The sequence below is a fragment of the Carassius auratus genome, chromosome 45 (assembly GCF_003368295.1).
Source record: "Carassius auratus strain Wakin chromosome 45, ASM336829v1, whole genome shotgun sequence".
NCBI classification, from domain to species: domain Eukaryota; kingdom Metazoa; phylum Chordata; class Actinopteri; order Cypriniformes; family Cyprinidae; genus Carassius; species Carassius auratus.
This window is the reverse complement of record NC_039287.1, coordinates 11,281,282-11,308,764: the sequence shown is the minus strand read 5'-3', so window position 1 is coordinate 11,308,764 and position 27,483 is coordinate 11,281,282. Positions and strand designations below refer to the sequence as shown.

Sequence of the window (27,483 nt, the reverse complement as noted above, 5' to 3'; positions counted from 1 at the left end):
TTGACCTATCCTAGCCATAGATTTGCGTTAACAAAAGCCTTCTCACAGTTTACTAGTCATAATGATTTCAGATGAGTTTAGGATAAATCAAATATAACAATTCATTATTAGTCAGTATAATTGTATCATGTCAATTACATTAAACAATAATACAATTAATACAATCTTTCTCATAATATAAATGACTACTGTGAAATTGAGGCCATTTTACCAATCGCACAGAGTCCTTTAAAATGATACTAAACATGAAGTAGAAAAAAAAATCCTGCTCCACCAACACTGGTGCCCCTCAGGGATGTGTTCTCTCCTCTCTGCTCTTATTCCTGAACACCAACGACTGCACGTCTAAAGACCCCTCTGTCAAGCTCCTGAAGTTTGCAGATGACACTACAGTCATCGGCCTCATCGAGGACGGTGATGAGTCTGCTTACAGACAAGAGGTTGAGCAGCTGGCTGTCTGGTGCAGTCTTAACCTGGAGCTGAACACGCTCAAAACAGTGGAGATGGTCGTGGACTTTAGGAGAAATATGGTGAGTGGGGAAAGTGCAGGGGGGCTGCACTTTCCCCACTCACCATCATGAACAGCACTGTGATTGGGGTCTGGGGACTGATGTCTGATTTCGGGCCAATCACATTGACTCCATTGTGAAAAAAGGCCCAACAAAGGTTGTACTTCCTTTGCCAGCTGAGGAAGTTTAACCTGCCACAGGAGCTGCTGAAAAAGTTCTACTCAGCCGTCATTGAGTCTGTACTGTGTACTTCAATAACTGTCTGGTTTGGTTCAGCAACAAAATCAGTCATCAGAAGACTACAGAGAACTGTTCGGACTGCTGAAAGGATTATTGGTGCTCCCCTGCCCACCCTTCAAGAACTGTATACGTGAGGAAAAGGGCTCAGAAAATCCCTCTGGATCCCTCACATCCAAGTTACCCCATCTTTGAACTTTTGCCATCTGGCCGGCGCCTCAGAGCCACAAATACCAGATCAGTCAGCCCCAAGAACAGTTTCTTCCCCCAGGCAATCTACCTCATGAACAGTTAAATGTTCCCCATTTATGCTTATGCAATAAAAATGTGCAATATCCTTATATTTATTTGTTACCCCTTGCATCCTTTTTTTGTCTGTGTGTTGTTGTCTCTGTGTACTGGAAGCTTATGTCACTAAAACAAATTCCTTGTAAGCGTACAAGCATACTTGGCAATAAAGCTGCTGGATATTCTGGATATTCTTGCTTTTGGAGGAGAAGAATGAGAGTCAGAGGCAAGGAGGGGAGAGAAGAGGGAGGAAGGAGGTCAATAGGTGTTGTTTACACTCCTTGAAGATGTATTTTCCAGATCAGTTTTATTGTTTTATTGCATGGCAGAATGGTATCTGTGCATGGCAGAATGGTATCTGTTTTCTAAGAGCTTCTGAGTTTTGGCTTCTGGAGTTAATTTTGTAAGGAAATAATTTTATTTAGTTAGAGGCAATCACTCCAAAACTATGTTTTTAAACCATAATTACCTTTTTTTTATTATTATTATTTAACATTTCCTTGTGATAAATATTTACAAGACATTTTGAAGATGCAATTCTATAGCCAATAGCCTATTAATAAAAGGATCTAGGTTGGTTATTTCACTTCAGACTTTCAAGGTCATGGTTCGGATGGTCAATTTCAGAAAGAAATCATGCTGGTAGATGCTTTAACCAGAGCCCCGGTTATGTAGGGCTATTGATTTTACATATAAATCCTTGCCTGACAATGACAAAGATTTCAGAACTATGACTATGACTGATTCAAATGAATCACTTTTTAAAGTCAGTTCTTTTTAAGGAGCAAATAGTTCTTGGATGATTCAGAAGACGAGTCTTCAATTCTGAGTAAATTCAGTAATATAGAACAAAGTACCATACTTTGGTTTCATATGGATAGGTTGTTTGTGTGTGTGTGTGTGTGTGTGTGTGTGTGTGTGTGTGTGTGTGTGTGTGTGTGTGTGTGTGGTGAAAACAGGTCAGACTGCAAAGTGCTCTGAAGGAGCATCATTCCTATGCATGATGTAATTTATTACCAAAACAAAAAAAGAAAAGTCTCAATGATTTAGACACAACGGTAAAGTTAATTAGAGATCATATTAGCAAAAAGTCTAATGAGGGATCTCTGCTGGCAAACCTGTGACATGGCACTTGAACAGGTATTATAATTATATATCATCTTGATCACTGCATCTTTTCAGAGCTCATCTTTCACAGTGTAAATGTTATAATTCACCTGTACAATCACAGTTACTGAAATCAGTCAATAGTCAGTTGATAGTCTAATGCAGGGTTATTCAAATCTTGCCCTGGAGGGCCAGTGTACTGCAGAGTTTAGCTCCAACTCTGATCAAACATACCTGAGCCTGTCAATCAATGTCTTTGGGATCATTAGAAAATCACAGGTAGGTATGTTTGATCAGAGTTGGAGCTAAACTCTGCAGTACACTGGCCCTCCAGGGCAAGATTTGAATAACCATGCATTAGACTATCGACTGACTATTGACTGATTTAAAATTCAAATAAGGCTGTGGACAAACAACCTCATTTTATTTTATGAAAGTTAGACCATCATGTCTCACTTTCAAAAGCATTGGGAAAGCTTCTCCGTCAGGAACCATATCAAAAGAGACAAACATTATTGTTTTTTGCATATGTATCAATATTGAACTAGACTTTGGATATTAGCAAGATAAATGTATATATGTTTACTTACTTTATTCCTGTGAGAATTATAAAGGAAATGAAAGCATTAATTATTTGATTAAAGTCGTGAATGAAACAGCAAAATATGAATGGAGGATGCATGAAGGGTTATACAGCATTAGTGTGCAGTATCTTTTTTTTTTTTATTATTGCAATCAAAAGGACGTATAGCTTATCACTATATGTGTTTTAAAACTAAGACATAATTTAGATTATATAAAATAGATTATATAAACTCAGATTATATAAAATAGTCTTTATTCATAATTACTATTATTTTCTAAAGCAAACCTCTGTGTAATGGTTGAAATGAACTTTAATTAACAGTGAGAGCTTAAGTAATTACTAAAAAGAGTCAACTCTGACACTTTAAGTATTAATAAGCAAGTTATGAAGCTAGTTTCCAGGTTGTATTGTATCACTTTTGGTTTGGTTACTATTTAATTTTATAATATTAATAATAACATACAGACCAATATGAAGTTAATATGCCGTCCAGTTCTGTGCATTTGAGAAACAATCTTTTCTAAGAGTGCACAGAATATGTGTGTTGTGACCTGACGAATGCTGTATAGCACACTTTCAAAGGTTGATAGCAGTCCTGTCTAATCATGTCCTCCCCAGTAACATATACCTCAGTTTATTCTGCAGGGACTGTTTAGTTGGTTTGAAAAATCAAGATGTTTCCTTTCCTATCTGCAATGCATATATTAAAAGTCATATCCCAAAGAAAGAAAGAAAGAAAGAAAGAAAGAAAAAAAATCATTTCATGGCATTTCCCAAGTGTCCTTTGGTTTCCATTTTCACCTTGATCTCCAGTGGTGCATCAGCTATTAAAGGCACTTTGCCAGCTGGCATTCTTCCAGCAGCCCTCAAAGCCTCGTTTCTGAAAATATGAAATCTAGAGCATTTTGTTTGTAGGACCTTGGATGAAAATGGGATGAAATTTTCCTTCCTTGAGCAGAGGTCTTGCGTTGAATTACTAGCCAACCTGTTATTTTCTGTGCTACTGACAGTAAAAAAAATTCTGAATTTCTTGTTGGAAAGTCTTGCTAATTTTTTCTGTTCTTCATTAAAACTTCCTTAAGCACTCTATATTATTCTGTCTGAATATGTTAACCCATATGGAGATATTATCTGTAAGACTGGTGTTTGTTTTTGGTTTTCGTGTAATTTAATGCATGAAATGTATTGAGATCAAAGAGCTGTCTAATCATGTTTTTGCATGTTGAAAAAAAAAAAAGAAATATCTAGAATATCTTAAATGGCAATGTAGTTCTTCAAGTTACTATGTACAGTGAATTATAAGATGTCCCTTTACTGTAAGTTTGAACGCTATTTTGAGGAACCAAAACCAGGAACATAAACCAAGAAAATAAATAAATAAAAATCATGAGGTTACCACTTCATACAAGACTCTTTTGAAACTTCATTATCAATGTCTATATATATATCCTTTATTGTCAAGTGATAATTTCATTAAGGCCCCTTTGGCTTATGAAACATGGTGTGACATTTAATTAATACAATTTTAGTATCATATTATATCACAAATATCATACAATAGATTATAGATTATTTTTTATTTAAGATACCACCCAGAAATTAATGCTGATTCAATAGTGTAACTATATACATTGCATGCAGTCAGTGACAGAAAATAGTAACACTCTTAACAAAAGCAAGAACAACAGGACACCATTTCACTTCTCAGTTTATGTCATTTAGTATTGCAAAATAGTGCATTTGATTTGTTCAAGGTTTATAGCAGGTGTGAACAGTGAATAACGATTATTAATATTATAAAATATATAAATATATAATTAAAAGCTGGGGTAGGGTGTGGTTGTTATAAACCAATGAAGCTTGTTTGATGAAAGCTTGTTCCGCTTCACAAGTTTCCCTGGGGGTCTGTAGCACTGATAAACACCTGTACATATAACCCCAAGGTGTCCAAAGGTAACCTGTTCCATGTCTTACCGAATTTGCTGGTCCAAGGCAAATTCCTGCCAAATGCTTCTGCAGTCACGGAAGGAGCTGAAAAGAAAACTCTCACAGTTGTGCTGTTTACTTCACTTATTTTTTTAAGTTCTTTCCTGTATTGTGGCTAATGAATCAGAAGTCTGGAACGTTCAAATAACTTCCGCATTGCAAAATAAGGTGGATTAAAAAATAATACATAAATATTGAAATTATAAATATGAGAATCAACTTTATTGGACCAATAAAGTGTGTATGTACTGTTTCCGGCCACATACAGTTTATATGCATACAAATAAAAAGACCATAAGGCTATGAGTAAAGTAATCACATTTGATCAAATGCTTTCCAGCTTTAGATTTTTTAACAAAACCTACAACAACCCTGAAAACAAATTCTTCATGGAATTGTGTATGGGCAGGTAGTTTTAAATATTGTTGGGGATGTGTGATTGTTAATAAAAGTCTGTCTTAAGCTGGAAAAAATTAGCTCAAAAGCAATTATTATCCAACTGACAGCCCCTACTTGGTTTTTGCATCTACAGTCGGGCCCCTCTCTGCCTCTGGGCCCTATGCACTCTGACCCCCTTTTCCCCAGTTGCTACGCCAATGTATATTGTTTATATAAATACTAAAAAAAAAAAAAAAAAAAAAAAATCTGTGCAATTGTTGTACATTATTAATAGATGACTAAAATAGTTTCATAGCAAGTAGTTTATCAAAATTACGCTGAAACCAGCCAATAATTAATGTTAAAAACCTCTGTCAGTGGTAAAAAAAAATACTTTGGTGTCTTTCTTATGTTGTAAATTAATTAGGTTTTTTTATGTATTACTTAATGTTGGATATGTACAGCATTTCTTCGCTCAGTCGTTGAGACTTATATTTTGAAAACATTCCTCAAGCGTAAACCATGACGACGCCTCTCACCGGCAGCCATTTTGTAGGTCACGCCTACCGGAAACGGTATCTGCACCTGCACCGACAGGACCGAAATCGAAGGAGTCCCGGTCGATCCGTTACGTTTCGCTCGTCTCTCCCACTCCCAACCCGGACACCGCGGTTTCCTCTGCGGATCCTGCGCCTTTTCACGCAGTCGTGTTGGAGGACCGATCGCAGGAGTGTGGGGGGATTTTCCACCGAGAGGGGGACGAGGGAGGAAGGGCAGGTCCCTCATCAACACCACTTTCACTCTCTTTATCGTTTCCAAAACATCAACACCATCAGGCGTGTCTGCGCTCCCTAGACGCATCCGGAACACTAAACCAGCAGCTGCACCGAACACAATGTATCGCGTAGACCTCAACCCAAGCCCGGACGCCGTCTGATGTAGCACGGTTTATTATTTATTTAATTTCTGATCTGGAAATTTCTTGACTTTGTTGAGTGAGCGCGCGCGCACTGTGGCCTTGCATCCAGTTGAATGAACGATGCGGACTTCACCAGCACACTGATTTAACACCCTATTTCCCACGGATGTCCGCGTCACCGCTTCACACAGCGTCTCTTTTCTCCGATCTGAGTGTTTTTATGGGAGTGACGGACAGCTAGTAGCCGAGACAAAATGTGGAAGTGGAGGCGGCTGATGCGGTTGTCCAACCGCTCCTTAATGGCCTTCATCTTTTTCTTCTCCATGTCCACGACCTGCCTCTACTTCATCTATGCGGCTCCCGGAATAGGTAACGTTAAGCGCGTCTGATAACTCGTGTGTCTCGCGTGGGCGTGATGCGATAAAACACGCGGGTTAATCGTGTTTCATTCATCACTGACTCCAGACACTGACCATCAGCTCCCAAACAAGCACTAGTGACCTATTGTGTTTAAAACCCCAGTGAGCTGCCTAATTAAACAGCCATTGTTGTACTGTGATGGTCAGAAACGCTACACTCGTCTGTAATGACCAAAAGTGCTGTCTAGTTAGGCGGCTCAGTAAGATATAGGACAAAGCCTTTGTGTTAGAGCTCACAATTCAATCAGATTTGGCCTTTGACAACATTAAATGGTATTTTGGTTGTTTTAAACCGTCCTTAGCCGACAACGGTTTTGTGTAAGTTTAGGTAATTATTGGCTGTTAAAGCGTTGAGAGAAATCTCAGTTGGCTCTTTTTTTTAATCTATATAACTTACCATAAACCCCATGACTCCAGTACGTGTATTTCTCCTCCAGCTTTATTTACAACAGTTTATGTGTAGTATGAATATAGTAAACCGCTATGGTTTCTCATTAGCATGTTTGCTATAAAGCAAAATAGTATTTGTTGAGAAACATACCGCGTTACATTTATATTTTATATGGTGTCCAAATTCTAATAAAAAATAAGTATACAATTTATATGCAATATTTTGAAATACAAATACTATTCTAGCTTATATTTCACCCTTGTGAAAACCACCAGTTTTTATTATGTAAATAATATACTTAAGAGCTGAATGTGATGTTATTGTGCACAAATGTTGATAAAAAAAAAGACTTGATATAAAACGTATTTAAAAGTAATATGGTTTATTTGGCATTACTACAAAGTGTTAAACAGATGTAAAAGTGTACTCTCTTGTATTGGGATGCTTGCACAAAAGTGTCTTAACCCGTTTTTCAGTTTGTCGTGACTTGCTTAACAATGTCTACACAATTGCTGCTTATAACTAGCTGTAATATTTAACTTTCAGCAAGACTGTTGTTGTCCCTAGAGAAGTTTGACAAAATAAGGTACTGATATTAGTTGTGAAAATCATTTATTGTAACGTATGATTAAGAGCTCATATTAAAAGCTGATTTTGTTGGTTAAGGGGTCATATGGTGTTGCAAATAATTTGGTGTAATTACATGGGTTTATGCAGTTTAAGTTTTAAAAAAATAGATTATTTTCCACATAATGTACATTATTGTTTCTCCTATGTGCACCACCTTTCTGAAACGTGTTGATTTTTACAAAGCTCATCGGTCTGAAAAGCAAGGTGTGCACTGATTGGGCAACTATCTAGTGCTTTGTGATTGGCTGAATACCTAAAACGTGTGACGGAAATGTTATGCCCCTTAACATACTATGATGCCGTGTGTCCTGGAGCGCTGAGACAAAAACATTAAAGCCCATTAAATACGAGGCATCCAGTGGGGACGTAATTACAGATTATACTGAGAATACCAACTGTTCTCAATTCCAGTCCTTGCGCCCCCCAGCTCTGCATATTTTGCATGTCTCTCTTTGTTAACACACCTGTTTCACCTGTATGAACTGTGTCCCGATTGACATGGTCACATGTGTTCATTGATCCCTACTCCCTGAGCAGGGGAAGTCTATTGAAGTTTACTAGGGATGCACCGATCATGATTTTTCATGGCCGATTCCGATACCGAGTTTTTTCAAGCAAACTGTCCGATTCCGATACCGACTGCACAATAAGTATCCTACATTCAGTACAAAAATAGATGGTACAGACATCAGCATTTAGCTTTTGTTTTTGAATTGGGTTGAAACTACATTGAACTGGCCTTAAATTAAAAGATTAACTGTAACCATGTGAAATTAAAGGCAACTGCATAGTTCTATAATCCAAACAACACAATCAACACACATTCAATAACATGTTTCTTAATCAGCATTCAGTATTTTAGTTTTTAAATTTGGTTTTAAATAAAAGTAAAAAAAAAAAAAAGTATGCTATATACATTTTCCAAAATGTTAAAATCAAATAATGTTTATATTATATTATATAATGTTATATATAATCTATATTTTTTTACTCGAGCCAATGAAAAATAAATAACTTATTGTCTCAACTAAAAAAAATATAGATGTGAATCATTACCCTAAAATGTTTTATTTGGATGAATGAAACACTTTTTGTCAGTGTGCTACAGCATGCGATTTTAAGGTAAAATAAAAACAATCATCCTATTGCAGAACTGATGTTTATTTCTTTTCAAACGTGTATGCAAGTTCTAATAAAAAAATAAAAAAAAACATTTCAGTTTTGTCACAGTTTAGTCCGTTTTGTTTTTCATCCAACACGTGAGAAGTTGAGCTGAACATCTCTTCGCGGTCCATGCGTGTTCAGGCTTTTGCAGCTTCAGTGCGCAGGAAAGGCTCTTATTTGTGCGCCAGTACACCAACGGCTGATCGCTTCCTGCTATCTGTGCCTCAGACATGTAGCTCTGCACTTCCAGTGCTGATCGGCTGGCTGTGTCCTGCACACAGATTTCGAAATACTTCCACACAAATGACATAGCGAACGATTACAATGTGGTCTGTGCACACGAGCACACTTCCCGGAAAAAGACAAAAAAAACGGCCGATTGCCGATCGCGTATTTTAAGCAAAAACCGGCCGGTTCCGATTTATGGCCGGTCGACCGGTGCATCCCTAAAGTTTACCTCACTTCAGAACATTCATTCATGAATTTGGACTGCGCAACGTCTTCACAAGGACAAACGTCACATCATATACCTCTGTAAATTAATAACATTTTGATTAATGTCTCGCACAGTTCAATGCACTTTGAATAGAACAAATACGTTCACTTCGAACTGGAATCATAGCAGAATATCCTGTGATATCCACCTCGCAGTGCACTTAAGTTCTAATAGAACAAATGTCTGAAGCGATATAAGAAATATACAAAATGTGCAGAGCAGGGGGCCGCGAGGACTGTAATAGAGAACCACTGACTTATACTGTCTTTTTACGCGTTGTGTTGCATCGTGCCACGTAAACAAAACCATGTCTGCATTTGTGATTGGAGAAACGACAGACAACAAGCTCTACTCTACACTGCTCAAAACTCGCGTTTGAATCATCAGTGGCAAATCCTTTACATATGAAAACGTACTTACAGACTGCATTGTAGTTTACTCTCACAGGTTCAGGAAACAGTGCTTCTTAAAATGCACTGTACACTAGGGCTGTCACTTTTGTGAAAAAATCATTTTCGATTTTTAAGACATAAGTGTTCATTGAATCGATTGTAAAATCGATTTTCCATGTCTAAAAAATAAAAAAAGGTTTCCTTTTTCAACGTCAAATAACGGACAAACTTAAAGAGAGCACTGGAAACACACAAATCAGCAATATTTCTTATTTATTGGCATGAAGTTTCTTGACTTGAGAAACAGGCCATGTATGTTTTTTTTTTTTTATTGAACGTTACCGACACTAGGCAGGCATATTATAATGCGCAAAAAGGCACAAAATAAGGCCATTACAAATTTATTGGACAGGAAAACAAGTCGATCAACATTTTCGAGTCCAGAGCAGAGCGTTTTTTATTCACTATATGTCCAGCTGTTGAGAAGACACGCTCTGACAGCACTGATGTCCCAGGGACACTCAGGTACAGCTGCGTATTACTGCCAATTTTCCATCACAAAAGCCGGTCGCTGTCAGCTTGCAATGGTCCTTTTCATAACTCATAACTCGTCGAGACCTCAATACGCGTGTAAACGCATCTTTACACTGACTAATACTGAAATCATTCGCGCCAGACACTCTCTATTCGCGTTTGGTGTGAACGGTCGCTTTCTACGTCACTGGGTCTTACAGGAGCGTAAAATTGCTGGTATTTTCTGTCTAGCTCTCGGAAGGCATACTGCACTTTCAGTTTTCTTTATTTTCTTTTTCTGCTTGTTTGTGAGTTTTGTTACATCTATATTTTTTAATTGTTTAATTATTTTAAAATTAATAGTGTACATATTTGGTTAAAATCGATTCCCCATTTTCATTTTTGAAACCTTTTTTGGTTGGTCTGATCAAACCTAAAGGTGACAGCCCTACTGTACACATCAGTTATTTAGGTTGAACTGTTCTGGAACAGTGTTGTAAATACAACTTAACCTCTGATTTCTAGTTGTGATTTCTGATTTCTAGTTCTAGTTTCGCTTTCACAAGGATCTCCACAACATGGCGGCACGGCAACAAGAAGACTACAGCGAGAATTAAAGTTACGCCTTCTTTCTTTGTGTGAACCCTTGGGCGGCATTATGCAAATCTTCCCACATCGTGACGTAGACTTGGCGGTGTTTTTAAACTAGGTGTTTTAGGAGGGCGTGGACGAGTTTTAACTTGTTGATTAAGAATATATTTTTTAATTTGAAACTTTGCAACTTTACAGATCTTGTTTATGCACCAAGAGCTTGTACCACTCCCAAAAAAAAAAAAAAATGAAATCACATCATATGACCCCTTTAAGTTGTAGCCATTAACTATGCTTTTAAAGACTTCTGGAGAAGAATATATTGCTTTAGGGTATAGTCTTATTGTCGCTGTAATTAAATTAAAAATATCCTGGAAAATGATCACTGAAAAAAAAAGGAAACAAGACATGTCCTGTTTAATAGCTCTTGCTGTGTTTGTACGCCCAAGGGAGTTAATGTTTTTTTCTTCACCATTGTTTGACCGGCCTTCACTGGACTGTGTCTAATGTGTGAAGAGCTCTGGGCAGTTAGGAAGAACCAATGTGTTTTTTTCCCATAGGCTTGGAGTTACTTTTTTTTCTGCCATAAATGACTGCTGTTTATATTCTAGTTTGAAGATTTGTATCAGTATTGGGAATCTACTTGATGTGCTGTAGTTTCTACACCGCAAATATATGACCTATAAATAAACCTTTTTTTTTTTCATTTCCAGGTTTTGCAATATGTTAATGCTGATGAGTTAGACACTACATGTAGACACTGTTATAATTCACAATTTCTGTCGTCCATTTATAGTGTAAGAGGAGTTTTGGTTTTGAGCATGAGGATGCTCTTATGCAAGTGAGGTCTATAAAGAAATCATTCATAAATGTAAATGAACTCAAAGCCCAGACCTCAATCCCATTGAATCTCATTTGGAACTGTAAGCTAGACCCCATTTCCCAACATCAATGTATGACCTTTCAGAAAGAGAACTGATCCCTCCATCCACATTTCAACAGAAGAGTAGAAGCTGTTATAGAAGCCAAAGGGGGAAAACTCCTTAATAATTCTTATGGGTTTTGAAATGAAATTGTAAACCAGCAAAAATGTGGTGGTGGATATACTTTTGGCCACTTTTGACATATTTATTTCATTTTATATATATTCAAAATACAATTTAAATAGAATAGACGCAGATTTTTGATAAAATTAATGTTTTAATTTTACGCAGAAAAAAAAAACTCTGGAAAAAAAAGACTGGACATTTACCCTCACATTTCAGTCTTATTTCAGTTAATTTGTAGTTACAGTGATGGCCAGTGTTGATAATGTGAAAATATTCAAATGGCGTCTAATGCAGTCACTAGAATGTTTATGCGGGAACAACAGATTTGTGTTTTTATACCTTGTTACTCATGTATATATGTTTAAAGCTTGTCTTCTTCATGCAATAACCCAAAGATCGTTTTCTCATTTAGATTCTACACTGATGTCATGGGGTTTACAATAATGTGCTTATATAGGTTTTCTCTTCAGAGGATATGAAGCTCGGTACAGACTTCTCTTCAAACTTATAGTTGCTGACAATTCATGCTGACAAAACCTTGGTGTATTAGTTAAATTAAAACTGCATTACACCGACAAGAACTGAGACTAAACCACAGACCGCCATTGATGCTTACAATGATAGGAGCTTGTAGTTTCAACATTTGCCATTTTCTCACAATGCTGCTCTGAAGAGCTTTTCTGTGAGAGGAAGAGAAACAAAACAAAAGTGTTCAATTTGGCTGTGTTACCGTTGTTTAACCGTGTGCAAAATTCTGTTATGATTATTACATATTTGATCATGTACTATTACCCTCCGTTTTGTTTCCCTGTGTCATTTGGGAAATTCATTACACCTCTCTTTCCCTTTCTTTGTTTCAGTCAACACATATTTCTTTATGGTGCAGGCTCAGGGTATCATGCTACGAGACAATGTGCGAACAATTGGTCACATGATCAGGCAATACACCAATAAGAACAGTACTTTTAACGGCACAGGTAAGCGTGAATGTCTCTTCATCTTAACATTGACCAGACTGATCTTTGAACTAAACACTATTGCAAAGGGTATACTTAACTTTTCACTTTATGTAGCACACCGCTGATTATGCAAGTTCTTCCAAAGTGTACACCGTTAACTGTAAGTGTGGATGCACATGAGTGCCACTACCAAGTGGAATATTGGTTTTAAGAGCACTAATGTCCACACGGATAGAAAAATCAATGAAAATCATGACAGAAATTATACCATGCTGACTGTTTATGAGCCGGGAATGGAAGTCGACTTTCGGCTTAATAGATCATGTTTCTTGGCTTCAAAGTAAATGTGAAATCAATTTAACCTTATTTTCTCTCTTAATGAATATCCCTGGTCTCCCTGTGAACCATTCATCAATGTTGTTCCACTACAAAAAAATAAATAAATAAACGTAATAACTTGGTATTCTTCTAAAACAACAATTCTCTGTTGTCATAGACTGTCACTGTACAGTCTGATAAATGATCTTAACCAATAGCCAAAGAGCTATTTAGATGCTCTCATTCAGTCTGGCTTCACTCCTTTTTATCACAGTCCATTAATTCCCAGTGGATAAAATCAAGTGCCATCTCACATTATTTCTCATTGAATACCATTTCACTGAAAATTTATTTAAACTATGAAAATGAACTGGGAATAGCAATTCACATTGACTTTAATGTATGTCTGTCTGTTTTGTACTGTAACAGATTATCCAGATGGAAATAACTCTAGTGAGTACATCGCTCAGCCAACCACATACCTCCCTGAGAACTTCACATATGCTCAGAACCTGCCCTGTCCTGAAAGGTTACCTTCTATGAGTAAGTCAAACAGTGCAGTGGTTTATTTGACTTGATTTTTACTCTAATGTCCCATGAGGCCATAGGAGAGAAGTTGTGAATGTCAGTGAAGAGGCGCAACTGATGTTTGTAGGTCACATGTCGATGACAGCATGATGAATGTAATATGTCTAGACATTTTCACTCGCTGTCAATTTTATTTTATTTTCAGTGCATTATGGTATTGGCTTTCCTGTGAAGGATAAATCTGATGCCCATTTTTGCTTTTGGCCAAAAGAAAGCATTTTAAAGAGTCTTAAAAGGCAACATAAAACGCCCTTTGTTTGTTGCATGTTGCCTCTTTAAAATCTCTCCATCCAATTAGCTAGACTTCTCAGACTTCTAGACCTCTCGGGTTTAAAATGCTTTGTATCTCACGCGTCAATGTGTGAGGCACACCCATCATATTGGGTGTCAAAACCTTCTTGTTTTCCTTTGTCTGGTCTTCACACTTTTCATTCAAAAGAAAAAAAAAGTCTTACTGATATAGAGCTTTTTCAGCTTTGCAAAAAAATAAAAATATTCTCAATCTTTGCAAGTAACACCTGTGTTTGCTTAGTTTCTTGCTGTTGTATTTCCTTGCAGAGGGTCAGATGGAAGTGAACATGACAGAGGTTCCTTTGGAGGAAAGCGAACTGAGGCTCAAAAATCTGGATGTTCGATTTGGAGGCCACTGGAAGCCCAAAGATTGCAAACCACGCTGGAAGGTGTGTCACAGTCACAGTTAGGTCTACATTTATTAAACAAAAAGGTCATTCAGGACATCTGCATGACTGGTTTTGTGGTTTTCTCTCTTGCTCTCTTTCAGGTGGCCATATTAATTCCATTTAGGAATCGCCATGAGCATCTTCCCATTCTCTTTCAGCACCTCGCCCCTATGCTCCAACGCCAACGCTTGCAGTTTGCCTTTTATGTCATTGAACAGGTGTGCCACGTACACTGTTTGGATGCAATACAGCCATCCACTGATGGTCTACTTTAGTAGTTTGTATTTGACCTCAGAGTGCTAGTATCTTGTACTGATGATTGAGAAAATCAATCAACAATCATATATTTTTTTTCAATCATATGTTTGTTCTTGCAGACGGGTACTCAGCCGTTTAACCGTGCCATGCTGTTTAACGTGGGCTTTAAAGAGGCCATGAAAGACCTGGACTGGGACTGTGTGGTGTTTCACGACGTCGATCACATCCCAGAAAACGACCGTAATTATTACGGTTGTGGTCAGATGCCTCGACACTTCGCCGCCAAGCTTGACAAGTACATGTACATGTAAGTTATCAGGACATTCTGATGCAGAAAGCACTCTTTTTATTTCATTAATTTACCCTCCCTTTTTGTAATTTTCCTGATTGTTGAATTTTTATTTGCTTTATCGCCCAGCACTTGGTGTTCCAGATTTTGAATGCAGCTAAGTTGAGTTCAGTTTGTTTTCAAAGTGTGTGTTGTTGAGGCTTGTGTTTTAAACGAGTTTAGTGTTAGAGAGCACACATTGCCATGTTTAGGTTGTGTGTGTGTAAACTGTTATGATGTTATCCACCGCCTGTAGACCCTTGCAGATCTTATGTAACCTGTGTTTGGTTAGTTGGTTGGAGTGTTTGTGAGGTACTATCTTTCTAGTTTAATCTAAAATGAACCTATTCACTGAACAAAAGAGAAAAATTTATTCAACTAAAACTTGCATACGTTTCAAAAACCTATTGAATATAGTCAGGAATGTTTAAAGCCAAACATTTAACGCCACCAAAAAAAGTGTTAAAATAGTTTCTCACTCTAACGGACAGTGTCATTTTGTGGTGGTGGTGGTGGTGGTTTTCCTCTTAGTCCGATTTTATCACAAGACATGAACTTGTGAACAATCTTGCTGCTTGCTAAAATACATTTACTTACTTGTGCTTTTGAATATTCAGGGTAAATTCGATTGATGCTTTCATGCCATATTTGAGTCCCTTTTTCTTTTTTTACATTTCAAAGAAATGTTGTAACATTTCCATTTCTTCATTCATCCAATCCATACGATCTGTCTAAACCATTTTGATGGGCTTTAACAAACCTAACTTTACAGTCTTACAGAACCTTAAGGTCAAGTCTGAGGGTGCGGTTCATAATTGTATTATTTTTTTGGCATGTCACGTGTTAGGTGGGACTGAAAGTATTTAGGGACATGCAGATTTTAGGGCTTTTTGTTATGCAGATTATTTCATTAGTGTAATAAAGTATAAACACAGCTCTGATTGCTTCATAAAAGTGTTTGAGGTAGTGACCAAGGACTGATTAAAGACCCCGAGGTGCAGCTTTGGTTGAGTTCGAAAGGACGTTTGTTTATTTTTGGTTGAAGAAACCAAAACTGCTTTGCGCGGACTGTAAAGACGTAATTATGTATTGTATCTCCTTATCTCCTTGTGAAGTAGTCAGACAGTCTGTACTATTAAAATACTTTTTTTATTTTGCCTATTGCTTTCAAGTGAATCCTGATGGTAAGGTTTGTTGTTTTTTTTTCTTTTTCTTTTCCCCCTTTCCTTGTGTGTTTTTTATTTTATTATTATAATTATTATTATTATCATTAGTTTGCTAAGTGTTGAGTGTTTGTGTTTTCAGTCTTCCGTATAATGAGTTTTTTGGTGGAGTCAGTGGACTTACTGTCAAACAATTCCTCAAGATCAATGGCTTTCCTAATGCATTCTGGGGCTGGGGCGGAGAGGACGATGACCTCTGGAACAGGTCAGTTATGTTTAATTAGTAGTATGTGTGTATTCCTAAGACCAGCATAACAAGTATTTCATAACTATTTATTAACAGTTGTTGCTTCACCGTTGAACCGATGCTGTGTGCGACTGAAGTATGTTACCATAAACCAATAGATGTATGTGTAACACAAATGTGTGTGTGTGTGTGGGTTTCTTGTTCTCAGGGTTCATTACGCAGGTTTCAATGTGACCAGGCCAGAAGGTGATATTGGGAAATACAAATCTATCCCCCATCACCACAGAGGAGAGGTGCAGTTCCTGGGGAGGTCAGTGTGCACACATACATGTACTCTAGGGGTGGGTCATACATGCAAAAATTCGTACTAATATATTAACTAATGTACATTGCCGTTCGTTTTTTTTTTTTTTTAAAGAAATTAATAATTTTAATGAGCAGTGGTCCATTAAATTGACCCAAAGTGATGATAAAGATTCTTACTTTGTTAGACAAATATATTCCATTGAACTATTCATCAAATAATCCTGCAAATTATAGTATGATTTCCACAAAATATGAAGCATTTAATTAACTTTTTATTGTTTTCATTTCAGCTTATTTGAATGATGTCTGAAGGTTGTCACTCTTTTTAATCAAATAAATGCATCCTTGTTTTAAAAAGAAAGATATATATATATATATATATATATATATATATATATATATATATATATATATATATATATATATATATATATATATATATATATATATATAAATAAAAATCCTACCCACAAACTTTTGAACTGTAGTGTAATGTTGAATAATAATACCAAATTGTGTCCCAAATATTGGCCTTTTTTTGTACATGCATTGAAATAAAATCTATTTGATTTATTAGATATAATTCTTAATTTAAGAAGTATTTTCCATTTGTTTTTAAAGTAAACCTTTCCATTATATTTATTTTTGTGCCAACTTAAGATTTTCGTTTAAATATTTGACGGCTAGATTTACTATTAATTGCAGCTGCACTGTCAATCCAAATGTTATTTCTCAAGGTAATTCATTCAGTGCGATTGCTTCTCTCTAAGTGTTTTTTCCAGTGCCAGAACCAGCACTAGTAGGAAAGCCAATATAAATAAAAAACAGGAACTACACGCTTGGGGGTTTGTCCGGTCGACCACACCGAGGAAGCCCCTTTTTGTTCTTATAAGCACTTTGTGAAGGAAACATTAATTAGACCTCCTTCTTCCTCAGTCTCCATTGCAGGGTGGAAAATGGTGCTTTCTTTGCACTGCACTGTTCAGTCTTTACCTCTGACCCGCTTATGCTTGACCTGACCTTAAACAAAAGTTGTATTAATCTGTTTCTGTGTAACCCAGGGTGGATTGACCTACGTGTGACAAAAACATATTTGCATTGCATATTGTATCAGATTATCTCAAGGACGACTAACCCCGGGTTCATCTCGCCCTCCCCTCAGGTATAAGTTGCTGCGGTACTCTAAAGAACGCCAGCATCTGGACGGCTTGAACAATCTGCAGTACTCTCCGGAGATCTCTCTGAGCAGCCTGTATAAGAACATCACGGTCAATCTGGATCCTGAGCTGGCCCCCATAGCAGAATACTGACAGGCTGTGACCCCCACCCCCTACCCCTGAGTCAAAAAATGTGATGTATTGATGCCGAATGCCCTTAAAACAGAATCGAGAAGGGCAAAGGCCTGTCTAATGCACAGCTAGTTGCGTGTGTGTGTACGTATGTACTGGATCATATCTGTGAAAGTGTATTAGCGTGACTGCGCGCGTTTAATTGCATGTTCCTATGTCCATGCTGGCTTTAACGAATCCGATCACAGCACATTTCAAAAAAAGGTGGGGAGTGCCAGCGTCAACAAATCAGATGTTTACTGCGAAGCCTTAACTGAATTTTGTAGGCTATCAAACACTTTAGATCCAGTCATCTGTGCTTACATTGTAGAAAGCTTGGTTTTACATTGCAGCAGCACTCTTGATGCCAAGAGACGTTTTGTCTAGTTCTGTTAGTCATTTTTTCTTTTTTTTTTCATTTTTTCATCATTTTTTTTATACATATCTGTTGTTGTTTTTTAAAACGGACAACTGTTTAGAAGACGTCAATGCAGTTTAAATGGATGTATTTTAAATAGTTTTGTTCCTGTATTACGATGTACATTTCACCTTGGTGGAGTGTTATGGGTTGTGTTTTCTCAAATCCCATGGCTATAGGGAAGGCTGTGACAAGTTGCATGCATGACCCGGACTCACCCATGTAAAAATATGGCATTTTTAACTATGCTTTAGCTTTGTCCACCAAAAGACGCCTGTTATTCCAGTGGAAACACTCTTTTTTGGCAGCTATTTGTTTTGCGATTTATGTTAAAAACATTGGGATTGGGAAACATGACCGATGGGCAAAAAATATCAGTGATGACTATAGATTGCAGTAAAATGAATCGAATATGACATACAGATATCATTACATGCTGCATGCCTTCATTTATTTTTTGTTACGCGAATATATTGTTTCTTAAACTTTTACTTTTAGTCCTATTGAATGTGTTTTTTTGTTGTTGTTGTTGTTTTTTTTTAGTTAATAGCATAATCATTCTCATGTCTCGCTCTTGAAGTGCACTCCATGGTGGTGAAAGCGTATGTGATTGAAACGATAGCGAGGTGTTTACGAGAATTCGTTCGCAGGAAGACCTTGTGGTCAGTCGGGTTAGCAGCTGCTAAAGTCAAAACGCCCTTCGCAGGGTTTGGTGTGTGTCTCAACCTGTGTGTTTTTGTCTGTTTGTGTGTGTGTGGTGAAGGACGGGGTGACGTTGCGCTCCGATAAGGCCAAGATGAGAGAGCGATGTTGCTCTTGAATGGCATCCGGAGTACACTTGGGCCATGACGACTTTATGCTGTTAAAGTTTCGAGCATTACAAGCTGTTGGAAACCTTTTTGTTGGTTCATGTTTGCCTTTTGTCTGTAATTTAAATTTTTGGGAGTCGTCGACATAACATGATGCATTAAATTTTTGTGTATAATTTAACTTATATACATGTCCTAAAACTGCTGTTTCATATCCTCTCATGCGGTCTCTCTCTGTGTGTATGTCCATTCAGAGAATTACTCATTGAGGGCGATATTGTGTCTGCACTTGAAGTTGAAACACACTCACAGTTCACGGAAATGCTTCACTGCGCCTGTTTCAAGTGTTTTTGTAGGCTCTTTCCATCTGCGTGTCTCTGAGGTGCGGCTTCTCTTTGGTCGTCCGATAGCTTTGTCTTTTTCTCTGAGTGGATGACGTCTTAACACTAGTAGGGTCTCCTTCCATTGATGGTGTCCCTGACGTGATCTCCAGTGCCCAGTCTGTTGTTTACAGTCTCAGTCTTACAGTTGGATCTGAAAAGAACTGTTTACTGTGGTTACGGGGTAAAAAAAAAAAAACCATTTGACCAATTCAGACTAGAAATCAATGAATGCTTTCATATAATACACTGAATATGATATGGAGGCTACTCCTGCCAAAGTATGCCTTTCCTCTTCCTCGTCCCTTTCGCTCTTCTCATCTTTCAGCATCGTATATTGAAATGTAGCTTTAGGACATCTGCTCAATCTAAACTTTTCGATCCAGTCGCACACTGTGTGTTCAAGTGAGTTTGTATATATGTGGTGTCACATTCACGTGCAGTCCAGTGTGAGAGGATTGCTGTAGAATGACGTGAAACACAACAACAAAAAAAAACCCTCATCTCCCATTTCCACCGCACAGGGCCAACAAATTAACGTAAGCAAAGTTGGCGGCAAGCAGTTGGTTTCTGCCCTGTGTTTGTGTTGAAGCAGCCGGAGAGATATAAACGCTTGATAGGTGTCGTTTAATTTAAAAAGAGAGGCATTTTAGACCAGGTGTAGGCTTTTGAAGAGAGAAGTGTGACTTGTGAGCACTAGTTTCCAAAATGCTCAAATAAATGAGTGTCATTCCGCCTCCACAGTGCACTGTTTTCTGCTTCTGCAGGCACTTTAATGGAGTACCGATTAGTCTTATGCTGCAATCAGATAGGCCTGTTACGAATTAATCACTAGCTTTTGCAGGACAACAAGTTTTATTTGTAAAAAAAAAAAAAAGAAAAAAAAAAGATTGGGACTGAAAGTTATACATTGTTCTTAAAGTAAGGTGGTTTGCAATATGAAAACTGAATGTTACATTTTTTTTTCCTTTCCCTTTTTTTTTGTGATGTGTAATGTTCCTGAAATGAAGAGTGTGTGCTGTTGTTGTTGTTTTTTTTTTAATGTGAAACATATCGGTGAGACTGCTCTGGTGTGTCTGGATCTTGTGGTTAGTCAGTCGTAGCTTTTAAGGAAGCTTTGTTCAGTTCTGTCTGCTAATTTAGATTCCTTCTGATCTCATTTTTCACCCCTCTCATAGCTGCCTCATCCTGCCCAGCTCTGAAAATATCAGAAGAAATAATAGATAGATAATTTTAAGAGATGATTTATTTACCATTACAGATCTGTAATGTGTAGAGTGTTACATTGTTGCAGTATTATTCATATTTGTGCCTTGATTTTTTTATTTTTTTCCTCTTCACTTTGGCATTGTTTGTTGAGATGTGCAGTGGGGTGCGTGTGGATGGTGTTTAAAAATTAAAATGGGTGCGCATTTACGGTTTCTTTTACTCAGTCTTTTATTTCAAACTGGAGCTGTGACTTCAAAACTGAAATGTCTGCTGGTTGTTGAATGGGAACTGAAAAACATGAGGATCTTCTGTGTTTGAGGGTCCACTTTAACTGTAACACCAGTATGAGAAGCAGAATGTCTTGAGATGCCAGCTGCTTTGACTGACATGTTAAATCCTGGTTCCAGATTTTTTGTTTTTGTTGTTGAACCAGTCTATTCACTGCGTCTCGCTCTGTAATGATCATTAAAAGACTTTATAGTTGAAAACCTATTCAGAGTCTGATCTCTTTAATTGGTCTGAGGGACAGCAGGTATAACAAAGGTCCAAAATTAAGTAAAAACTGGCTTTGGTGAATAACTTTAGCATAACGCATGGTTTAAGTCGAAAGTGAATAACTGTCAGATTCTTGATGATGCGATTTAGTGTGTGATTCAGATATCCTACATATACCATACAAATGAATGAATTAAAGCCTTTATTTATAATGCATTATAAAGGCATTCATCATTTTGGATGTACATGCAAAATGCATTATAATATGTAAAGATTTGTTTATCATGTTTAATGCATTATACTTTTTAAAAGGTGTAACAATAAATAGATATTTGTGTTTGTATTGTAATGTACATAATGTATTCTAACTGGTCACCATCAAGGCATTATTAATGCATAAAAACTTGCATAAAAAATGCATAATATTTTAAAGTGTTACCAATGATTTTAGAACAGAATTTCAGAATACAAGAAAACTATATGTGTGTGTATATATATATATATATATATATATATATATATATATATATATATATATATATATAATATATATATATATATAAATATGAAATAAAAAGAGTTATAATTCACAATGAGTGCTTTTAATGTATTTTGAACACATACATGCAGCTTTGGTGAGCATAAGAGACTTTTCATTCAAAAACATTTAAAAATCATAATGTTGTAAAGCACTTTTTACAGGATACTGACTTCGTGATTTTTAGCAATGAATCTGGCATTGGCAGGTGTGGCAAATTCTTAATCTTGGACCTTGGATGAAAAGTCATTTCTCAGTGTAGATTGTGGATGTAGATCTGTTGCGTGCGGTCACTCGTGTGCCTTGACCACCACAGCTGTTGTGGTGTAAGAGAAGGGGCTCAGAAGAAGAGCCAGAGTGTAATGACGATGCCCCTCGGCATGAGCCTCAAACACCACCTGCAAAAACAGCAAAAGAACCACTGAGAAATACAGACCATATCTGGGAGACCATATCTGTGTGTCTGTCAGTGCATGTGTGCTCAGTATGTGTTGTCCTTGAATGCTCTGTGCTCTTATCTAAAACTGTCCATTACTGTGTGTCTATAGAAAACAAGATATGGGTTCTTAAATATTTACCTCCCCACAGTTAATATAGCTCTTGGTTCACATCCAAGACAATCATTTAGGGTTTTAATATACACATATTTGCTATACATATGTATAGTATGTAGTTGTTATAAACAATCAAAGTAGTCTCAGGTCAGGAGACTATGTGCAGTCCTGTGGTTTTGGAGCCTTGATACAACAATAACCCATGGCTTGGCAACCATGAAATGTTCATGAATATATGAGTGCTGTCAAAGCGCTACTTACATCAGCCAGCTGGTGGAAAGGTGTTCGACCTTCTGCCTTCCAGTAGGATTTAGTGTCAAACTCCACCCGATACACGCCGGGAGTGAACTCCTGCTCGGTGATCAAGTTGTGCACCTCACCAGTTATATCCACTTTTCTGTGTGAGAGGAAGAGATCATTCTTTATGACACTGACATTAAGAGGAACCATGCGGATGCGACTAAAATGAAATGCAGAACAGAGAAACGAGCTGTTTGCCCTATAAAGACAAAACCACATTAATGCCAGCATTAAAACTGAAACACGCACACACACACACACACACACGCATATATATGTGTGTGTGTGTTTCAATTTTAATGCTGGCATAATATATATATATATATATATATATTATATTTAGGTGTTTTTTTGTATCATTAATGTACTATAGTTTGTGTTAATATTATTTTAATTAGATTGTATTTATATATTTTCTGTTCTTACTTTAATATTTAAGTTTTTGTAATTTAGTTGCAGTTTTAGTTTATTTGCTTTGCTCAGTACTTCAAAAAACTAAACAAATAATGTCTTAGCAACTAGCTGAAATTTGTAACCTTTAACTTTATTTATTTATTTTGGCCAGAGAACCATTTGCCTCTTTTAATAGTTCAGGTAAATATTTGGCTTTATTGACTTATCATCATTTGATTTTTGATAATACTTATTAGAATATCCTTCATGAACTGTTTTCTACATTATTGTCTCAAAGACCCTGGGTAACATGAACAGTGCAATGAATAAAGCATTAAACTGTAATATTTTATAAAATCTCTGATTCAAAATGTCATTGCTGAGGTCACATTGAGCCCAAACAGAATGAACATTAATACTGAATTACTAGATAGCATTCATGCTTAAAGTTGTCCACCGGGATTTAATTAGGTGAGATGAAAAATTTGAAATGTGATTAATGTTTTATATAATTATATACTTGAATCAAGTCTCTATAGAGTGTGATGGTCATGTGATCTTACCCACTGGCAATCTTTTCCCATGTCCCACCTTGTTCTTGGCGATAGACATCCAGAGCTATGTTTCCAGCTGGAGTCCCTTTCACAGCATCCAGGATCTTCACTGTCAAAGGGCAGTGAGCATCTGAACCCCCGTGAAAACCCTGGAACACAGTCAATTGTCATAGAAATGCCCTCTTTTTATACTGGAAATTGTGCTTGAAATGATCTGGTCTTAAACTCAATCACTTGTAATATTCCTTATAGTAAGGAATTAGTATTACTTCTAAACAGAGGTAATGGAAGCAGCTGTATCAGCTCTGGGCCGTTTGTTGGGTCAGTGACCGCCTGGACGTACAGCAGTGTGTTTTCTAGGTATGCACTAGTAAACTTTTGAAGTAGATCAAAACCTTTCATCAAATTGTCCTGAAACCTAAAACTAAAATGCGTTCTAGTCTTAGGATAACGTAGATGAACTTTTTTTACCACTTCAAATGTTGACTACTGTAGAGTTTACTGCAGTACTTTGTAGTATGCCAGAGCGCAGATAACATTGTGACCCATATCTGGTCTCAAATAACAGAAAGTACCTTGTCTCACCCAGAAGGCACCAATTTAGGAGACATTTTAGCTTTCATATACATTTTATAGATGTGTCAATGCCAAGTTAAATATAAAAGGTGCTGTAAGAGTTTTCATTCAGTTCAATTCACAGCCTCTCTCCAAAATTCACCCCTCCAAAGACCGGAACATGCAAAATCAAACAGAAAGCTGTTCTGATTGGCTAGGTTTCTTATTCTTAAGAACCTAATCTAATCTGGAAGTTTTTTGCTGTATACACAGCTTACGGCTGACAGGTATGACCTCTCAGATAATGGACGCTTTTCACCGTTTCGTGATTCTCAGAAGCGAAAGCTGTCTTAGTTGGGTAAACTTCTACAGTGCATTTCTTTGACAAAAGAGTGAAAAAAATATACAGATTGGTCAATTTTGCCTTTCCTCACTCAGTCATTCTAGCATTTAAAATGCTCACACAGCAGAATTATCTAGTTTTCTGCAATTTAATGGCAGGGTGATACAACAAAGTACTTTTGTTTCTGTTTTACAAGTAATTGAACTTACCACTGGTGCAGATCTAGAGCAGGCAAACAGAGATGCAAGAAGCGCACAAATCACTGCTTTAGCCATGTTAGAGCACAACTGCACAAGTTAACACCAAAAGTGCCCTTTATACAGCCACCGACCCCGTCATCAGGTGACTCGAGGGGTATCTGTGGTGTCCTGTTGACACAGTAAATAAACAGGGCAATCAGTAACTTCATACAATTGGGTATATGATTGTTATCCATTGGAAACAATCAAGGGCATTTGCCCGTATCTGTTCAACAGCCCTCCTGTCCTTGGAATTTGTGCATTTCATAAACGTTAACTCCTAAAAGATTCTCCACTCCGTGTGAGATCTGATTCAATGCTTGTTTACTTTCTGAGGACCTTAGCTCAGGCTCACTAAGGAAATATTTCTGGGCAGCACAAATTTGAAGGGTCTGAGCCATTACTGACAGTTCAAAGAAAAGTGCACAGTTATCCCCTGAGAGGCAGGTACGTGCTTGTTTCTCACATATTTTCATGCACTAGCTGTATTGCTGTAAATGAATCCCTTAGCAGAGAACAGCATTATTCTTTTACTTGGGAATAGATTCTTATCAAAATCATAACAGGCACATGGTTGGATCATACTGAAGTCATACGGTCTTATTATGGTTTCATTCTTCAAAACAATTTACATTATTTTGGCACAGCAACGCAAAAAATAAAATAAAATAAATAAATAAAAAATATTATTAATTTCACCATCCAGTTAGTCACATCGACCATTACTCCTTCAGAAACAGCCAGAAACCTTGGAGTTATGATTGATGATCAGCTGACTTTCTCAGACCACATTGCTAAAACTGTCTGGTCCTGCAGATTTCATTTATTCAATATCAAGAAGATCATGCTGCACAACTCCTTGTTCAAGCTCTTGTTCTGTCTGTCTGGTTCAGTTCTATCAAACCTTTACAATTACTCCAGAAGGCAGCAGCAAGATTCATTATTAATGAGCCAAAAAGAATACACGTCACACCTCTGTTTATCAATTTGCACTGGCTACCAATAGCTGCTCGCATAAAATTCAAGGCATTGATGTTTGCCTACAAAACCAGCACTGGCTCTGCACCCATTTACCTAAATTTGTTACTTCAGACTTATGTGCCCTCAGAAGCTTGCATTCTGCAAGTGAACGTCGCTTGATTGTGCCATCCCAAATAAGCACAAAGTCACTTTTACTTAAATTAAATGTTCCCTCCTGGTGGAATGGCCTCCCCAACTCAATCCGAGTCCTTTGCCATCTTCAAGAATCGACTAAAAACACATCTCTTCCATCTTTATTCGACCCTCTTTAACTTTAGCACTCACTATTCTAATTCTATTCTTTAAAGAAAAAAAAAACCTAACTTGCTTTCTGATATTTTTCTATTCTGTCTGTTTTCTTTTCATTTATTATACAATTAACTAAAGCAAAAAAAGATCTCTAACACTGCCTTAATTCTTTGTGGAATAGATTCAACAAGGTGTTGGAAAGATTCCTCAGAGACTCTGGTCCATATTGACATGATTGCATCAGGCAGTTGCTGCATATTTGTCAGCTGCACCTCCATGATGCGAATCTCCTTTCCACCACCTCCCAAAGCTGCTCTATTGTATTGAGATTCGGTGACTGTGGAGGCCATTTGAGGACAGTGAACTCATTGTCATGTTCACGAAACCAGTCTGAGATGATCTGAGCTTTGATTTGAGCCATCAGAAGATTTTTATGACTACACTGTAGTCATATAGGGATGGACGTGGTCAGCAACAATACTCAGGTAGGCTGTGGCATTTAAACAACTAAGGGGCCCAAAGTGTAACAAGAAAATACTTGAATAATACTTGAATAATAATACTTGAAAATACTCCAAGAAGCCATGTCGCTCTCACACCACACACCATGTTCTCACGCAGTGAAAAATACATTGCGGCGCAAAGAGGAATCTGACAACGCACCGACAGCCAAGAAAGAGCAGGCAAACTTATTCAATTGTTGTTAAGTAATTAAAACAATAAATACTGTTTTGTGGGACTAGAATGTGCCATGACAGATCACTGTAGTACATCGGGTACTCTTAAAACAACAACAACAACAACAAAATTCTCTTTTCCGTTACTTGCTGAAACCTGCCTATCCAGCAGTTTTCTAATGTAGTCGTAAATTTACAACTAGCTTTCATCATGAGTCATCTTGCCGCAGGGTATGACCTGAAGAATGAGAACGAGAAGCTGAACCTTTTCCGCAAACAGAAGACTTTGTCAATTATGTAGTTTAAAACTATTACAAGTAAAACTATTACAAGAAGTCCAATTCCCACGCTTTGCCCCATTCAAAATGGATGTTGTGAATCACTATTATAAGAGCTCATTTGACAGTTTACTCTGATCCTGTTCAAACTTATCTGATCTAATTGTTTATCAGGAAGGACTGGACAAGTATGAGCCAGACAAGCTATTCATATTCTGAGGTCGTCATATTCCTCTAAGGATACAACAGGATGAAACTGTCAAGCTGACAACACATGACTCACTGTAACAAATGAAAAACAAAATTCTGCAGAGCTAGAGCTTAAAAGGACTTTATTATTATTGTCAAAAATACCCACAATTGAAGGTTTCCATTAAGGCAGAATAAATCACCACTGGATAACCACCAAAATGGTCAGTATGTAATTAAACAAGAAAATAGATTTGTCAGTGAGTACAAAAATACTTTCTGAAAATTAAAAAAGAAACGTGATATTTTTTGACACACGTTATATATAGTAGTATTATTATTGTAATTATTTCAAGTTTCCAAAAAGTTACTTTTGTTACTTTTTTTATGCTTATCGTTTCTTCCCACTGGCCATATTCATCTATAATATTTAGCTCACATACATAGTGTGTT

General features: G+C 37.1%; 2 protein-coding genes across 3 annotated transcripts; one reads left to right on the top strand and one right to left on the bottom strand.

The window, feature by feature from the left end:
- The first annotated feature begins 5,635 nt into the window (after positions 1–5,635).
- On the top strand, positions 5,636–18,227 carry LOC113063269 (beta-1,4-galactosyltransferase 6-like). 2 transcript variants are annotated; one of them, XM_026233528.1, is made up of 9 exons: positions 5,636–6,379; positions 12,516–12,632; positions 13,362–13,475; positions 14,079–14,200; positions 14,302–14,418; positions 14,578–14,765; positions 16,092–16,214; positions 16,405–16,506; positions 17,665–18,227. In XM_026233528.1, exons 1-9 carry the CDS (start codon positions 6,265–6,267, stop codon positions 17,810–17,812), a joined length of 1,146 nt encoding a protein of 381 aa, XP_026089313.1. In that variant the 5' UTR covers positions 5,636–6,264; the 3' UTR covers positions 17,813–18,227. The 2 variants fall into 2 exon arrangements, with proteins under 2 accessions (XP_026089313.1, XP_026089314.1); XM_026233529.1 differs by having other exon boundaries at positions 6,243–6,379; positions 12,542–12,632.
- A 3,494-nt stretch (positions 18,228–21,721) lies between these two features.
- On the bottom strand, positions 21,722–24,725 carry ttr (transthyretin (prealbumin, amyloidosis type I)). The gene is made up of 4 exons (XM_026232707.1): positions 24,588–24,725; positions 23,490–23,629; positions 22,495–22,630; positions 21,722–22,077 (listed from the first exon to the last, which is right to left on the bottom strand). Exons 1-4 carry the CDS (start codon positions 24,651–24,653, stop codon positions 21,970–21,972), a joined length of 450 nt encoding a protein of 149 aa, XP_026088492.1. The 5' UTR covers positions 24,654–24,725; the 3' UTR covers positions 21,722–21,969.
- Positions 24,726–27,483: the final 2,758 nt, after the last annotated feature.

Excerpts from the sequence above, each read along its gene's own strand:
- LOC113063269 (XM_026233528.1), top strand. The coding sequence starts at position 6,265 with ATGTGGAAGTGGAGGCGGCTGATGCGGTTGTCCAACCGCTCCTTAATG. Across the intron at positions 16,215-16,404 it reads GACGATGACCTCTGGAACAG|GGTTCATTACGCAGGTTTCA; the intron begins GTCAGTTATGTT and ends TCTTGTTCTCAG. Across the intron at positions 16,507-17,664 it reads GAGGTGCAGTTCCTGGGGAG|GTATAAGTTGCTGCGGTACT; the intron begins GTCAGTGTGCAC and ends CCCTCCCCTCAG.
- ttr (XM_026232707.1), bottom strand. The coding sequence starts at position 24,653 with ATGGCTAAAGCAGTGATTTGTGCGCTTCTTGCATCTCTGTTTGCCTGC. Across the intron at positions 23,630-24,587 it reads GCTCTAGATCTGCACCAGTG|GGTTTTCACGGGGGTTCAGA; the intron begins GTAAGTTCAATT and ends ACTGTGTTCCAG. Across the intron at positions 22,078-22,494 it reads CTTTCCACCAGCTGGCTGAT|GTGGTGTTTGAGGCTCATGC; the intron begins GTAAGTAGCGCT and ends CTGTTTTTGCAG.